The sequence below is a fragment of the Genypterus blacodes genome, unplaced genomic scaffold (assembly GCF_046128005.1).
Source record: "Genypterus blacodes isolate CSIRO-AG114 ecotype Tasmania unplaced genomic scaffold, CSIRO-AGI_Gbla_v1 ptg000021l_1, whole genome shotgun sequence".
Taxonomy (NCBI): domain Eukaryota; kingdom Metazoa; phylum Chordata; class Actinopteri; order Ophidiiformes; family Ophidiidae; genus Genypterus; species Genypterus blacodes.
The window spans coordinates 3,459,046-3,474,667 of NW_027466834.1; the positions used below are offsets into that span (position 1 = coordinate 3,459,046).

At 41.3% G+C, this 15,622-nt stretch overlaps 1 protein-coding gene across 1 annotated transcript; it reads right to left on the reverse strand.

The window, feature by feature from the left end:
* Positions 1-1,674: 1,674 nt before the first annotated feature.
* lonp2 (lon peptidase 2, peroxisomal) lies at positions 1,675-11,561 on the reverse strand. Its single transcript, XM_076142152.1, has 17 exons — positions 11,197-11,561; positions 9,956-10,091; positions 9,323-9,436; positions 8,998-9,129; positions 8,761-8,883; positions 8,524-8,687; positions 8,170-8,264; positions 7,120-7,238; positions 6,781-6,920; positions 6,271-6,412; positions 5,867-6,017; positions 5,387-5,513; positions 4,390-4,532; positions 3,727-3,812; positions 3,045-3,252; positions 2,723-2,913; positions 1,675-2,335 (listed from the first exon to the last, which is right to left on the reverse strand). Exons 1-17 carry the CDS (start codon positions 11,427-11,429, stop codon positions 2,105-2,107), a joined length of 2,535 nt encoding a protein of 844 aa, XP_075998267.1. The 5' UTR covers positions 11,430-11,561; the 3' UTR covers positions 1,675-2,104.
* Positions 11,562-15,622: the final 4,061 nt, after the last annotated feature.

Sequence of the window (15,622 nt, forward strand, 5' to 3'; positions counted from 1 at the left end):
GGCTAAAATTTGTCTGAATTAAAGCCTGAAGATGCAGGCTAATATCTGTTACAGCAAAGTACAAGAAGCCACCAGGCACTTTAGCTTAGAAGAGTGTGGAGCTAGTTATTCCCATTAGTTATCCTGGTATTTCCATAGTTCCATCTTTTAGAAGAAGAAGAAGAAGAAGAAACTTTGTCCATGTTTGTTTAAAGATGTTTGTCACGTATTGGTGACGACAAACATGAACGACTTTTATTGGTTGTCACGTATTGGTTTCGACCAATAAAAGTCACAATACAAAGATGTCAATCTGACATTTGTCTTGCGTGCCCCTCTTACAAACACACACGATTTACAATGCGGTCAATGCCCTGGAGCAGTTTTGGGGGTTTGGTGCCTTGCTCAAGGGCACCCTGGCAGTGCCCTGGAGGCAAACTGGCAACTCTCCAGCTTCCTGTCCACTTTGTTGGACCATACAGGACTTGAACCGGTGACCCTCCGGTTCCCAAGCTGAGTCCCTATGGACTGAGCTACTGCCGGGGCGCCCCCTCTTGCTCTCTATCAAGACTTGATTTGCAAAATTAGGTGTGTTTGCTGCGGTGTGTTGGCGCCTCCCAGATCTTAATTGGCTAGACAGATATGATACAAGCCAAATCAACAGGCCGAATACCCCTGTAGGGAAAATACCTTAAATGTTTATCCTCTGGGAAGCATGAATGCACTCATGAAGACCCGGATCACACTTGATTTGAAATTGACTTGACTTGAAATATGCAGGCATCTGTGTAAACAAAGATGGCAACAATTGGAGCAGGAATTACAGTGGCACTTCTGTTGGTGTTTTTTTGAAATCTTTATGTTAGTTATAGTGCAGTTTTTAAATTGATTGCATTTCAATTGCAATTCGTGTTTAAGTCTCACATCTGTCTACTTCAACCCAACACCTTTATTGGTGGTAGATATACATCTGTTTTCCCAGATACGTCAAAGTATCAACCACATTGCCTCTACTTTTTATTCATCTCCTTTTTCTATTATTCCTTTTCTGCAAGTTTTTCTTTTATTTTCTATTCCATCGGTTTTTTGTTCACCTCCTATTTCATTTTTCTATTCCATCGTACATTTTCTTCCCCTGTTAATCTAATCTAGTTTTTTCTTCGCCCCCTTTTCTTGTTTTTGCTATTGTTCTTTTTCTGATGAATGAGAAAAAAAGAGGGCAAAAAAGAACAGAAGAAAATGAGAAAAAAGAGGGAGAACATGTTTTTTGTTAAGTGACTGTGTTCTCTGGTAGACTTCTCATGGATGCATCTGTAACATGTTCTTCCTCTCTCTGGTTTTATTGATCCCCTCATGCATATCTAAATGTGGGGAAATGCATAGTGGGGTTTCACATTAGATCAGTTTGGTTTGAAAGAAGGAGGGCAAAAAATAACATCATCTGGCAGAACAGAGCTGGAAATCTGTTTTTTTTTCCTTTATTGTAAATTTAGATACACAAACACAAATGAAAACAGACAATTTTAACAATGCATACATTCCTTTAAAATTTAAAAAACATAAAGGCATTAAAAAAGCTTTTCCTCATTATTTGCAACACCTTAATTCATTGTGAATTACATTCTCTATAGTAGTTCTTTATATCGGTTTTTATCGGTCTTAATTCTGCCTTTCACTGACCATTTTTTCAAACACTATATTTGTACAACCTCATGCTGATATCAGCTTGGACAGCATGTGTACAGAATTGCAAGTCTCTCACTAAAATTTTGGAATTAGGTAATTATAACAATTATAGCTCCATAATATCTTCATTGCATTATGACATGAGAAAATAAAAAATCACAACACTGCACTAAAACACATTTCAGTATAAAGTCTGAAAATTTTTATTTTATTTTCACTGAATTTGTGGCAATCTCGTCAAAATAGCAGTTGTGAAAATGAAATTGTGGCTATGCAAAAAAAGATGTTTCTTACCCCTCAGAATGATCACTTATTAGAATGTTAGAAATTAACACATAGTTGATGTTGCATAAGCTTTGAGAAACATTCTGTCTATTCTGAACTCCCATCACCTCTTTGTAGCTCACCATCACCATCATGTGTAATGTGTGTGCTTGTGCTACAGCTTGCTGTTCACGTGAGGGTGTGTGTGTGTGCTGGCGGTGCCTGGAAAGCCCCCACTGAAGGCTGCGTTCAGCACCTCATCCAGGTTTCTGGCTGTTACAAAGTCAAGGTCAGAACGGACGTTGTGTGGTAGCTCCTCCAGATCCTTCTCGTTGCGTTTTGGCAGTATGACGCACTTGACTCCTGCCCTGTGAGCTGCCAGGACCTTATCCTTGATCCCGCCCACCTGTGGAGGACAAACCAATCATATCACTGAGGACTGTGGATGGTACAGTATGTAGCATCACACTCAAAACCACTTCAAATCTGAGCAGCGAAGCCTCACAGCTCCTAGTGCAGGCAAACACACCAGACAAGGGGCCTCATTCAAGTGTGATCCCATCCTGTGCATAAGGATACTAGGATTCTTTAAACAAATTTAAGTACGTTCACATTTCAAAACACAGTGTCACTCAATGTATGAAGAGGCTGTGACTACTGGTGCAGCTCCCCAAATCCAACACCTTGAAAAGCATTGGACTACAGGACTTCGTTTGAAGCCTTAGCACTCATGACTACTGAGCAACACGGCCTCTAACAAACATGAATCTGCGTTCATTTAAGGTAAACTTACCGGCATCACCAGTCCCCTTAACGTGATCTCTCCTGTCATGGCAACGTCCGATCTCACCAATCGGCCACTGGACAGTGAGGCTAGGCAGGTTACTATGGTAACACCAGCAGAGGGGCCGTCCTTGGTGACAGCTCCAGCGGGGAAGTGGAGGTGGATGTCGGTCCCTTCCATTGGGTCTGAACCCCCAACAACTGTCCACACACACACACACACACACACAAATGTACAATCAGTGCTGACTTAATTTCGATCTGACGATTATCCTACGTGTGTGTGTGTGTGTGTGTGTATATGCATGTAAAGTATGTGTGTGTGCACTCACGGTTGGTCAGCTGATATTTCTTAGCATTGGCTCTGAGCCAGCTGATGGCCAGATGAGCAGATTCCTTCATAACGTCTCCCAGTTGACCGGTCAGAGTGAGCTGACCGTCTCCCTCCGTTCGACTGGCCTCCACAAACATGATCTCCCCGCCCAAGGGAGTCCAGGCCAGGCCCACTGCCACGCCAGGTAGGGTGAGTCGCTCAGACACCTTTCAGCACACATACACACATTGATATCGCAACACTTAACAGGACGAACTTATAGGAAACAGCTGGCTCCACTGTCCAAAGTGTTAACACTAACTGCTGGGAAAGCGGAAAGCAGAAATGAGGTTCCTACGTATACATCAGAGAGCGAGGGACAGGCCAGATTATAGAATGAAAGACTGGAAGAATAAGTGGGCAAGAGAACAAAGAAAAAGTTAAAGACTAAATATGAGAAGAAATTGAAGGGTGTGAGGTTAATGGGCTGAGAATTTGAGGGAGGGTGGAGCTGTGATCTGTCCTCCACCTCTCCCTCTCCTCCCTGACCCACACCTCCCACCCACATCTTCGTCTGCCTGTCACACAGAATCTGGTCCACAGAAGAAACAAGTCTTTGGAGGTCAATTAAATGCAGATTTCTGTAAATGACAGCTCGCTGGAAATGTGTTATGGCGCAGAAAATGACAATCCCCTCTTACCTCCATCTCAAAAAGAGGAGGTCCCAGAATGTCTTTCAGGGCGATGTGGTCGATCACTATAGGCATCTCAGGGGGCGCGGACTTATCTGGAAACACGAGAAATTATTAAATAGGTTTTATTATATCGCCCTGAGTAATAATGGATACATTTCTTATGCACAGATTAAGTTGACAGTGTGGCTGTTCCACATTCAACATCCTAACATACTAATCTGATCAGAGAGGGAGAGAAGGGGAGGTGACAACAGCTGCTAAGTGGTCACAAGCGGAGTGGAGATAGAACAGCAGCTGGTACACACAAACATGTCCCATGCAGTGTGTCAATCACATCTGTTACCTGGCAACCCACTCACTCACCCCCATAAGAGTCTTTATCTTTCCTCCCATCTATCCTCTCTGTTCCAGTTCAATAAGAATCTAACAAATTCCATCCTTGTTTTCGATGAGGACTTTACTGGAAATCTGTTTTGCAGTGTAACCAGTAGCCTCCACCAAAAACATAGATTTATATTTTGACAAAATTGAGGCTTCTGTACAGCGACACGTATATGAGAGCTGTATTATGGAGTCTGTATAAAGACTTAAAAGTCACTCAGCTGCCAATCATAGCCGGGAATGTATGCCCCAGGTAAGCTTGCTAAGCAACAGCGCTCTGGTCCCTACCTCCCTGGTTCTGTGCTGGGCCCTCGGGTGCCAAACCCTCTGGCTTTGTGACTCTGTGACCTTCAGCAACCTTCACTGCCACCGCCCGACAGATCGCCCCGACCTTCCTCTCCAAGGAGCGAACACCTGCCTCCCGGGTGTAACTGAAGGAGCACAAACACACAATAATGTGGACATGAGGATGTTTCACTGGTGGTTTGTGTTGCTGAGTGAACAACAATGTATCCTGAGCCAATCAGACTGTGTGTGTATATGTGAGAGAGAGAAGAGTGGGGAGTTACACAGTGTGTGTGTCAGAAGATGTGAGCAGGAATACAAAAAGTGTGCAAACATGGCAATTCCCAATAAGTGATCCCCCACTAACAATGCAGAAAAGATTTCAAAAAACATCACTACAGTGTAACCTGTAGCAACAGCGCCCTCCTATGAAATTGTGAGGACGTGCATCAGTACAGATCAGTCAGCTCAGTCACAGATGGACACTGAGTCCAGAGTAACTATATACGCATACATACATGCATATATATAAAAACATGAAATAAGGAAGGAGAGCAACATAAACTATAATTAGATAAGTAAAAGAGTTGTGATGTGCAAAGATGTTGAGGTATTGTAGTTGATGGTAGTGATTCTAGGTGTGTGGCCCAAATCACAGTTCTGATAAAGGACCCCAATAGCCCGAGGGAGGAAGCCAGGACGTGACCTCTGTGGAGTCGTTATCAGGGTCGCTGATACTCCTGATTAGTCCTCCTGGCTGCTGTAACGATAGTCGTTAGTCATTGGAGTCGCCTCTTTCACTGCTCTTTCAGCAGCAGTCAGAACTGAAGAAGCCCCTCAGATGAGAGGAGAAATGTCTTCAAGCTTTACAACCAAGTCCCGTTGCCTGAGAATGAACCTTTCTTGGATACTAACCTGGATGACAGAGGAGCTTCATAGAAAAGAGCAATCCTGTTTTGTCTTCCTTTTGTGTTTTGTCGTGAGTGTACGTTTTACACACCTGCTGATGATTTCCTGTGTGCTGTCCTGTGGTATGTGTAGTTGTTGAGGAGTTAAGCCGTGCTGCTCCAGCTGGTTTGGGATCAGGTGACGGTGAGCTATCTCCACCTTCTCTTCCTGGGTATAACCTAAAAACACACACATACACTATTTCTTTAAGCATTATTATCCAACATCTGAAATCAATTGCATCCATAAATGCCTTCTTTGTCCACAGTTTGTTTCATGATGCAATGTATCCCAGTGAATCATTTTCAAGGTGAATGAGCAGTCACAGACTTTCTTCAGGCAGATTATTTAGACCTACGACGACCTCAAGCAAACTAACAACAAGACTCTTAAAATGGCAACAGCTGATGCAAGAGTTTGTCAAAACTAAGAGCTGTTGCTAAAAACAAAATCACTCTATACTATTAGGATCAGAGAGAATTATGACCTCTTGAGACCAAATCCATCTGGTGAGAAATGTGGCCTCACTCACCAGGTACCTGCAGTACCTCCATTCTGTCCAGCAGGGCAGGGGGAATGGTAGCTGTGCTGTTTGCAGTGGCAATGAAGAGCACCTGGGAGAGGTCAAAGGCCACGTTGAGGTAATGGTCGGTGAAGCTGTGGTTCTGCTCTGGGTCCAGGACCTAGAAGATCATATGTACGCCACATGTAAGCTTTTTACAAATGAAGAAGTAGAAATGTGGTTATAGAGAGAGAGACAGAGAGAGAAAGGCAGAGAGAGAGGCAGAGAGAGACTGGGAGAGAGCAGGAGAGAGAGACAGAGAGAGATGAAAACAGCGAGAAAAAGACAGAGAGAGAGACTGTGAGAGAGAGACAATGAGAGAGCAAGAGAGACTGAGAGCGAGAACGGAGAGAGAGAGAGCGAGAGAGAGAGACCTCCAGTAGTGCAGCTGCAGGATCTCCTTGCAGGCTCTTCCCTAGTTTGTCCACCTCATCAAGCAGGAACACTGGATTATTGACAGCCACAGTCTTCAAGCCGTTGATGATTCGACCTGGCATGCTCCCTACGTATGTACGTCTGGAGAAGTGAGTGAAGATGAAGGAGAAAAGAACAAATGACCTAATGGATTAGGAGAAAGTTTAGAAAGCGTTTTCTCTCCTTTTCTCTCTAGATGAAGATGTATAATGGGAGAGATTACAAAAGTAAATTTTAGTATGTTTTTATATCAAATGTCTTTAGCTGGTAGATGTTTTAGTACGTGCAGTAACCTTAAGAAGTAGTGTTCTGTTTATCAGGTAGATGTTTACCGTAAAGTGTTTGGTTTCTGCAGTTTGGTTTCACCACTGCAGCAGTGCTGCATGTAGCTGGTGGCTTATTAGCTCACATCTATACTTCCTTCCCCATGTCTCCAGTGCAGTATGTGTAAACGGAACATGTTCTCATACCTGTGTCCTCTGATGTCCGACTGGTCACAGACGCCTCCCAGAGAAATGCGGTGAAACTCTCGGCCCAGGGTCTTAGCTATGGAACGCCCCACGCTGGTCTTTCCCACGCCTGGGGGCCCCACAAAGCAGAGAATAGGACCCTGAAATAAACAGCGGGGAACTACAGTTCATACCTCTTCACTTTCGTACTAACACTTACATGCAGGCTGTAAAAAATCCCTGGAGGCTAAGCAAAATTCTGAGATAATTCATACAACACACGCTCTGCTCTCTTTCTGTTGATCAGTGGCTTTCTTTTAAATGAAGATTTTAATGGAACGAAAGATTGACAATTATTACCTTCAGTGAGGTCTTTAGTTGTCTCACAGCCAGGTACTCCAGCACGCGTCTTTTCAGTTTGTCCATGGCGTAATGATCGTTGTCCAATAGAGTACGGGCAGCTCGGATGTCCAGGCAGTCTGAAGAGGGTGTGTGTATAAGTGTGCATGTGTATGTTACAGATTAGTGAATGAGACAGATGGATCCAAGAGCGGACAGAGTCAGCAAAACAAAGAAAATACAATTGTCATTGTGATTACACAATTTAAATTTCAGTTACAACGTTTTTGACTTCCAGATGTTGCCGTCGTCATCCAGTGTCTTTACTACATAGAGTAGTTTCTGAACAATGATTGATTCCAGAAACACTGTGGGACATTCTTGTCTCATCTGCCTTCCTGGTGAGTTCTAAAAACTAAGGTAAGCTAAGGTTAATGAAGGAAGGTCACGGGACCCCAAGCATCAAAGAGCTTCCTGCAGGGCCTGTGGCAAAGGTAGCTGCTTCCATGGAGGACAGAGGGTACCCCAAACTATTAAATGTGGAGGGTATTTTCTCAGTTCTTTATCAACAACAGATTTTTGGACAAGGACATTTTGCCCTGCAAGTTAGTGAGCCCTACTCCTGACTTGACTTGAAGAGCACCAACTGATCCGTCATGGTGGCAACAGCAAAAAAGCGGTGAAACCTCTGTCCATGTCAAGTGACGATCAGCTATAACAGTGTCTGCAATTTTGCAAAAATTTGACTTGTTGATGGACTATTCTGATGTCAACATTCCTTCATTACAGTTGTTGTCTGGCATTGGTTTATCTTGTTACCCTTTGGTTCATTTATCCACAGATTACATCCAATCATCTTATATGGTAGTTACTCCTTCATCCTGGACTTACTGGGGTTGTAACAGACCTTCTCTGATGAGGTGGAATAAATCAGAACATCCCTTATGCAACTGAAACAAAAGCTTTCTTAGAATTGTCAGGTTGTTCAGTGCGACTAGATGGATTGAAACAAACAGCATAGCAGGTTTATAAACATCTGCTGTATATTCATTTACAACGTGACAGACAAACCTTTGGTGCTCTTGCTCCATGGTAACTCTACCATCAGATCCAAGTAGTTTCTTGTCAGGGCGTACTCAGGCATGGACTGAGGCATCTTCTTCAGTCTTAGTACAGATAAACAAAGGGTAAACATGAGCGTACATATGAGGCTACAACAGTGGTTCCCAAACTTTTTCTTTTGCGCCCCCCTTATATAGATCAGAAATTTTCGCGCGAAGAATCTGGCTAGATAATTACTGTCCTGTTGTGGTGGTGGCACACCACACCACCGCAAATTAACAACTTTGGTAATGAAACATAACTATAAAATGACCCCCAACTGTTGGCACGGATACAGTTTGATTGCATCAGTGGCAAGCGTACCTCTTGAGCTCTTTGAGGCAAACTCTGAGGGCAGCATCAGGCATGCTGGCCCCGTGGACTTTTCTCTCTAGAGCGGCAGTGTCATCGCCATCATCATCTTCATCCTCCTCCCCTAGAGTGAACTGCCGGCCAGGGAACCCTCCACCTTTACGCACCAATAACACCTGTTCAGATGAAATAGTGATGTGAAAAGGCATATAAACAACACAACGTATGTGACACAGAAACACTTGTTACCCTCTTCTCATCGTCTGGCCTCATTTTCCTGGTTTTCTGCAGTAGTTTGAGTCCCTCTATCTGTCTGGTCAACATGGGCAGCGCCTTCTTAAAACGCTCCTCCAGGCTCACTGCATCCAGGACCTTCAGAGTAATGACATGCACAAAACATTATTAGATTATAGAGTATAGATGAACCAGTAGTTTTAGTAGCATCAGTTGAGCCTCCTTCATAGTACCGGCCCCAGATTATTGTACCTCTAGTTTCTCCTTGTTTGAGGTGCGGATCATGGAAGCGACAACATCAGGTAGGGTCTCCCTTGGCAGGCTGTCCAATAGACGCCTCAATTTGGCAACTACTGGAACAGACATGTCCAACATACCTACTAACTACAAACAGAGAGACAGGAAACAAAATGGACTGAATGATTCCTGTCTGCTTCTTGATATCGATTCTCATTCTCAATATTTCAAAGACCATCAAGAGATTCATCAAGCAGGAACAAATGCAGTGCTCCCATAAAAATGTGAATTCAAACAGACTTTCACACACACACACACACACACACACACACACACACACCTGTAGAGCAGCCTGATAGAACTTCTGGGAAAGCTCCCCCAGCTCTCCGTCCTCTGCGGTGACGCCCTCTGTGGCCGGGGTTGTGTAGTGTCCCAGCTTTTCCAACTGTTCCACCTGCAATTTACAACAGCAGATGCACATGTTGTACAGCGAAACACACATTTTTAGAATTTTGGTGTGCAATTAAAAAAAAAAAAAAAAGAAGGAAAAGTATTTGTAATGAAACCCCTGAAGCAGTAATGAATCTCTGACAAGCTTTCTGTTGACATTTTTTGCAATTTTCCATCAGATACATATGAAATGTTTTAAACCATACAGACCTAAACAGCATTACTATACTACAGGAAAAACAACATATGATATCTGACCTCAAAATGTCAATGTTCTGATAACACAGGTTATGGCAGTGGGGCATAACATACACCTGAATCATGTATGAGTCAAGTATGTGATTACAGGTAATATGCCTTGCTTCTTCTCGGTACTGGAAATGCTTAAGAGAATTTCTTTCTGCATTTAATGTGAAGTACAGTAGTTGTATTTTCTGCGTACTGCTACATATCGTTACTGGTATTGAATTCATAGGGTAAAAATATGATCAGATATTAGGCTTTAATGTTAAGGATGCTTTACCTCTCCCAGCACAAAGGGTCGCTCCTTCAGCAGTGCTGATACACGAAACCGACACACCCCAGTGATGAGGAGGGTGTAGTGGGGCTTCGGCCAGTTACTCCCCACCACCTGCACTGTTATGCCTGCTGTACCAATGCTGCAGAGAAGAGAAAAGGAAAGAAAAAGAGGTGTTTACTCAGATTAATCTTTTTTGATATAACCATTCTGTGTAGCTGACTTCATCACATGTGACAACTGAGTTGGAAAGCGTTGAGGTTGTAGAGATGGAACATCAAGCCGACCAGGCACTGATTGAATTGAAGGTGATGCCTGTGGTGGGGTTGCAGTAAATTCATAAATACATTTTTTGTCTCTCAAAATATCACAAAGGTGAGTGGACAACATTGGATACTTTTCTTGATTCTTTTTCACTCTTCAAATGATTCAGCAGCAGTGTGGAGCAACAGCGTGTCTCTATGCCAACAGTGCCTTACTCAAAGACAAAGGAGTATTCTTATACTCAACATGCATGTCTTTTAATTATGCTTACAAAACTATGAGCCTTTTCTCATTACAGTACAGAAACAAACCCACCAAACAGTCCAGCACACGTTATTCAGTAATGAGTCTGGCTAGTCTGACAGAAGGTCAAAGTCTACTTCCCAGTGTAAATAAAAGACAATTGATATGCACCATCACCCCAATACAAGGCAAACAATTCTGGGTCCAACTACCATATATTTGATTTTGGTATCCACAGTAAAGTAGTACTATGTAGAAAAAACAGATTGAGGTTAACTGAGACTAGTCCAATTAGCAATTGCATTACATACTAATACATACTAATACACAAGAATGAACAATATACTGTATTTTCAGGCATTTATCAAGTAAAACCAAATAACACCTTTTCCCTGTATCCTGTTGGGCATATGGACCAATAGTCTAATAAGCAGTTTGAACCCATCTTGCACATTGACATCACAAACTGAGAGAAAACATCCCAACAACAGCAAACGAATTCAAGCTGTACTTCTAACCATATCCGTCAGTGAGGTCAGCACATACATAATACTGTCATATATATTATAGCGCAAGATATTATTTATATTGTGTAATGGCATTGGGACATAATTCATTACTCCCTACAGCTGTTCCCATAACACAACACATGCCATGCACTCCAGCAGAGCGCCTTGTCTAACCCGGGGAATGGCTCCTCGGTGTTCCATTAACTAAGACAGTGCATTAGTGTGTTTTACTTGTGTAAGGTGGGGAGGTCGTCGGTGTCGTGCTCTGGGTCTCTGGTGTTGGGAATCACCCCGATGATTGTGCTTTTGAGTGAAGTCCCCTTCAGCAGGCGGTGCTTCACCAGGTGCATGTTCCGCGGAGTGTCCACGCTCAGCCTGACAGTGGAGCCTGGTAAAAGCACCCCTTCGTGGGTTAACAGCAGGGGGAGACGGGAAGAGATCTGAATTCCGCTGTCGGAAGACATATTTGGAGGCTTCCAGGTCCCGCCGCTCTGTTTTTGTCCCAACTTTACCGACGTAATGTTACCTGACTTCGTGTGATAAGAGTCTGGTTGAGGTCGTAGTCAAATAAACACAGGACATCCTGTACAGCTCGCTTTCGGTATAAAAGCGGTGTTGATCACGCGATGGCGGACGCTTGAGTAGTAAAACGGATCAAAGGGAAAACTACAATAATACATATTTGTGTATGAATATATATCAAATTAGTTGGTGTTGTTTTTTGTTACGTCAAGAACATTGTTGACAAAGTGACGAATTTACAATTTACTGTTTTATTTTGTAATAAAAGATATACTTCCAGGTTCTAGATGTAGTACGGTACGAAAGGAGGGACAAACTGCACAAGCCACAAGCTAAACGTAATTTGATAGGAACATAGAAACATTTATATTTGCAGGATATAACCCTTCACACTTAAGTAGTTGGTTAAAGTCAAACCAACAAAGACATTACATTACATTGCGATCATTTAGCAGACGCTCATTTACCTGAGGCGGTACTTATTCAGAATTTCATCTACGTAAAGTTTTCAGTTAATACAGTCGAGCTACAGAGGCACAAACATCACGATAATAATATCGTTTATATATATAATATATATATATAATATATATAATATAGTAATCCATTTCCCAACTTTGCAAAAGATAAACAAAGCATGACTACAAATTATGGCAAAAAAGTATTGTGCACTTTTATTTCAAAAGTACTGCAATATGAACAAAAGTGCAATAACATTTGGTTGCAAACACTAAAGTAAGTAAATAAATTGTGTCTAAGTTTGGTGTGTTGAACAATCTAAGTTTGGGATCAATAAAGTATATCTATTTATATATCTATTACTATTTCTGATTGTTCTCTTAAAGTTCTGTTAACAATTAGTTAAGTAGTAGTAGTAGTAGTAGTTGATGTTATGGACATTTAGATGTAGTTATTTATAGTTATATTGATGTTAATGTTATAATAGCTGGTGGCACCATAAGAAAGAGCGTGTTAGCTGTGAATGAGATCCTTGCCTGCCACATATTAGTTATGGTATGCGGAAGCGTTTCATTGAGAATGTTAATAATTTACTGCGCTTACTCGAAAACAGCTTCTACGCAATTCTAAAAGATAGTATGAAAATTTACTATCCTGAAAGAAATTCCTGTGCAGAATGGATCTAGTACGACACATCACCAAACTAGTAAATTTGCGTTGTTTATCACCTGACACTAGCCTACAGTTAGTTCAGTTAGCCTAAATTTAGTACAATTTCCGAGTAAATAGATCTTATTGATCTAAACTGATTGTTGATTCTCAGTGTAATGGTTGTTCTCTCCAAAACATGTCACCATCATTTCATTATATAAGTTATCACATGCACAACAGTCTGTTCAATTGTCAAAATTAGTCAAGAACATAATACCATGAATACCATATGAATCTCTTGGAACATTTGATGAATTGATTACAGAAATTGACAGTCAGGTGAAACTAGAACTTGACTAACGAAGAAGGAGTTTCACACATCTCAGATGATCAAACAGTATGTTTAGTTACCTGACAGGTGCTGTCCATGATTTTGAATGCTGCCAAACATGTATATATAGAGCTTGACCTTGACCAGTAGAATTTCTGAACATGGGCAACTGCCTGCTTGAGGAAGAGGAAGAGGAGTAGTAAGGGTGCGTGGTGGTGGAATAGGGGGAAGAGGCCGAGGAGCAAGAAGACACCATGCTGTCCCAGATGAAATTCGGGCAACAATTGTTGACCACGTTATTAACCATCGCCTCACAATGGCGGAGGCAGGTCGCCGAGGGCAGCCTAATGTGCCGCGCTCTACAGTCTCCTCCATCATCCAAACCTCGCAGGAAAAACAGGTATGTACTCAGTCAATGATAGAATTATATGTTGTATAGGACAGGACACTGTGCATAAAGCAAGAAATGTATGTATTTACTCATTTACCTATTCATTTAGTCTGTGTGTGTGTGTGTGTGTGTGTGTGTGTGTGTGTGTGTGTTATAGGCCTACAGTAATATCTTACCTCAATATGATGTTACAGTATGATACTAAAAATGACAAGAAATATATTGGAGAAAATAAACTATGGAATTATTGATGATATAGTTTACAGTAGTATTCCAGTCACTGTGCAGTGATGCATTAGAATTGTGGTAAAGTTACTGTAAGAAAAACAAAAATACAATTACATTAGTAACTCATTCTGTAAGAAATACATAAGGCATACATTACGAATGGTAATACAGTGATCTCCTTTGAATTCTATGTCTAGGATTGGACGACTACCTCACACGGTTGGCAGAGGAAGACTTTATTTATTGCACTGTAGGCTACATATAATTTTCATGTTTTTTGTTTATGTGTTTATATTACAGTATATTATGCTGGTATTTTTTTTCTCATTTGTCTAGGTACCTAACTTATTGCACTCTTACTCTAGCACTAGTTATGCTCTTACCTATTTGTTTTGGAAGGAAAAGCACTTGCAGTGCTTACACAATGCCAAAGGGACGATGCATTTTGGGGGCACTGACTAATCATATGAGAAAGGAATTTAGTTTTGACACATGAGTGAACTGTATTGGGAAAGATATGAGCTTTTTCAGGTGAACCATGGTGTTGTGCTGAACCATCCAGGTTATTTTGGCAAAAGCACCAAGAGTGTTGAGAACGTCTGGTCTGTTTCAAGAAATGAGCCAAAGCAATTGAGAAGGATCTTTGCATTTTGGTGGCACTGACTATTTAGATGGGAAATGAATTTAGTTTTGAAGCATGAGTGAACAGTTTTGGGAGAGATATGAGCTTTTGCAAGTGAGCTATGGTGTTGTGCTGAACTGTAAGACTGTTTTGCCAAATGGTCTTAGAGTTTCGAGAATGTAATTTCTGTTTCAAGAAAAGAGCCAAACCAATAGAGGAAAACTGTATGAAAGACATGGGAACATATTTAAAGAAGTCAGTTTATAAATTAATTTCCACATTTTAAGAATAACTACTCCAGACACAGATTTATTTGATAAAAATAGCAATTTAATTTAATTCTTTGTAAAAGCAGGCATGTAGCATTATACATTTTCAAAAATAAATAAATTCATTATCTTGTGTATAAAAAACAGTTTTTGAATTTTGCACAGACAACAACCATCCATGTGTTTGCAGTTATCTCTCTGTTGTTGCCAGTTGAGCTGGGAAAATACAACTTAATATTCATGAGAAGGGTTCTTCAAATACACTTTACAATGCTCCCCTTATAAAGATAACCATACAGTAACATATTATTGATAAAAGAGAATAGAAATACATTTACTTTATATATAGCAATAAACAAAGTATTGCCAATGTCAGCTGTTACAACATTATAGCGCTTTTTTGCATATATGAACCAGCCAACTTAAGGAGTCAATGACTGTTATGTGATAGTTCAATCCATTACATCCACATTTACAAAACCCGGCTTGTGAGACTTGACATCTGTAAATGAAGTTAGGAGTGAGATAATTTACTCACAGTGTAACTTTCACACACAAGCATTCATAAATACTTCCTGCAGTCAAGGGAGTAACTCAGGTCAGTTATGTTCTAACATTACTGGAGATGTAACTGAATAGCGTGTTGTTAGATGTACTTGCTGCTGCTTTCTTCTTTAATTTTTGGCCATTATTCATGAAAACATGCCAACTACAATGATACATTTATATGGCAACCAAAACCAAGGAAAGGAAAAGAAGAAGGAGAGTGTTACACCTTAAACTGACTAAACCAGCAAGTCAGGGTTTCCGGGAAGTGGGCCAGGGGCATGTACTATGAAGAAAGCACCACAGACCTCAGCCATGTTTGAGTAAACTGGTTTGACAAAATTGAAACCCCATTGTCTTCAGTGTTATCACAGTATCTTGTTGATTGGAGAGGATGTGATCAACACCTTAGACTTATCATTATTCTCATTATTGTTTTAGGTGTCATCCCAGCAGGGCAAGCGATTTTGCCATTATCTAAATATCCTCGCCACACATTTATGGGGAGACCCCTTAAAGATACATCAATGGGATCCTGCATGAACGGTGAAGAGTTTTTCCAAACGGACTTGAGAAGTGAGGCAGCTTAATGACATAAAAACAGAGATTTACCCTTGAATTTAGCAACCTAATGCCTT

Coding starts and splice junctions, on each gene's coding strand:
- lonp2 (XM_076142152.1), bottom strand. CDS start 11,429: ATGTCTTCCGACAGCGGAATTCAGATCTCTTCCCGTCTCCCCCTGCTG. Junction 8,688..8,760: donor GGCCAGACGATGAGAAGAGG/GTAACAAGTGTT, acceptor TCATCTGAACAG/GTGTTATTGGTGCGTAAAGG. Junction 8,265..8,523: donor TGCCTCAAAGAGCTCAAGAG/GTACGCTTGCCA, acceptor ATCTGTACTAAG/ACTGAAGAAGATGCCTCAGT.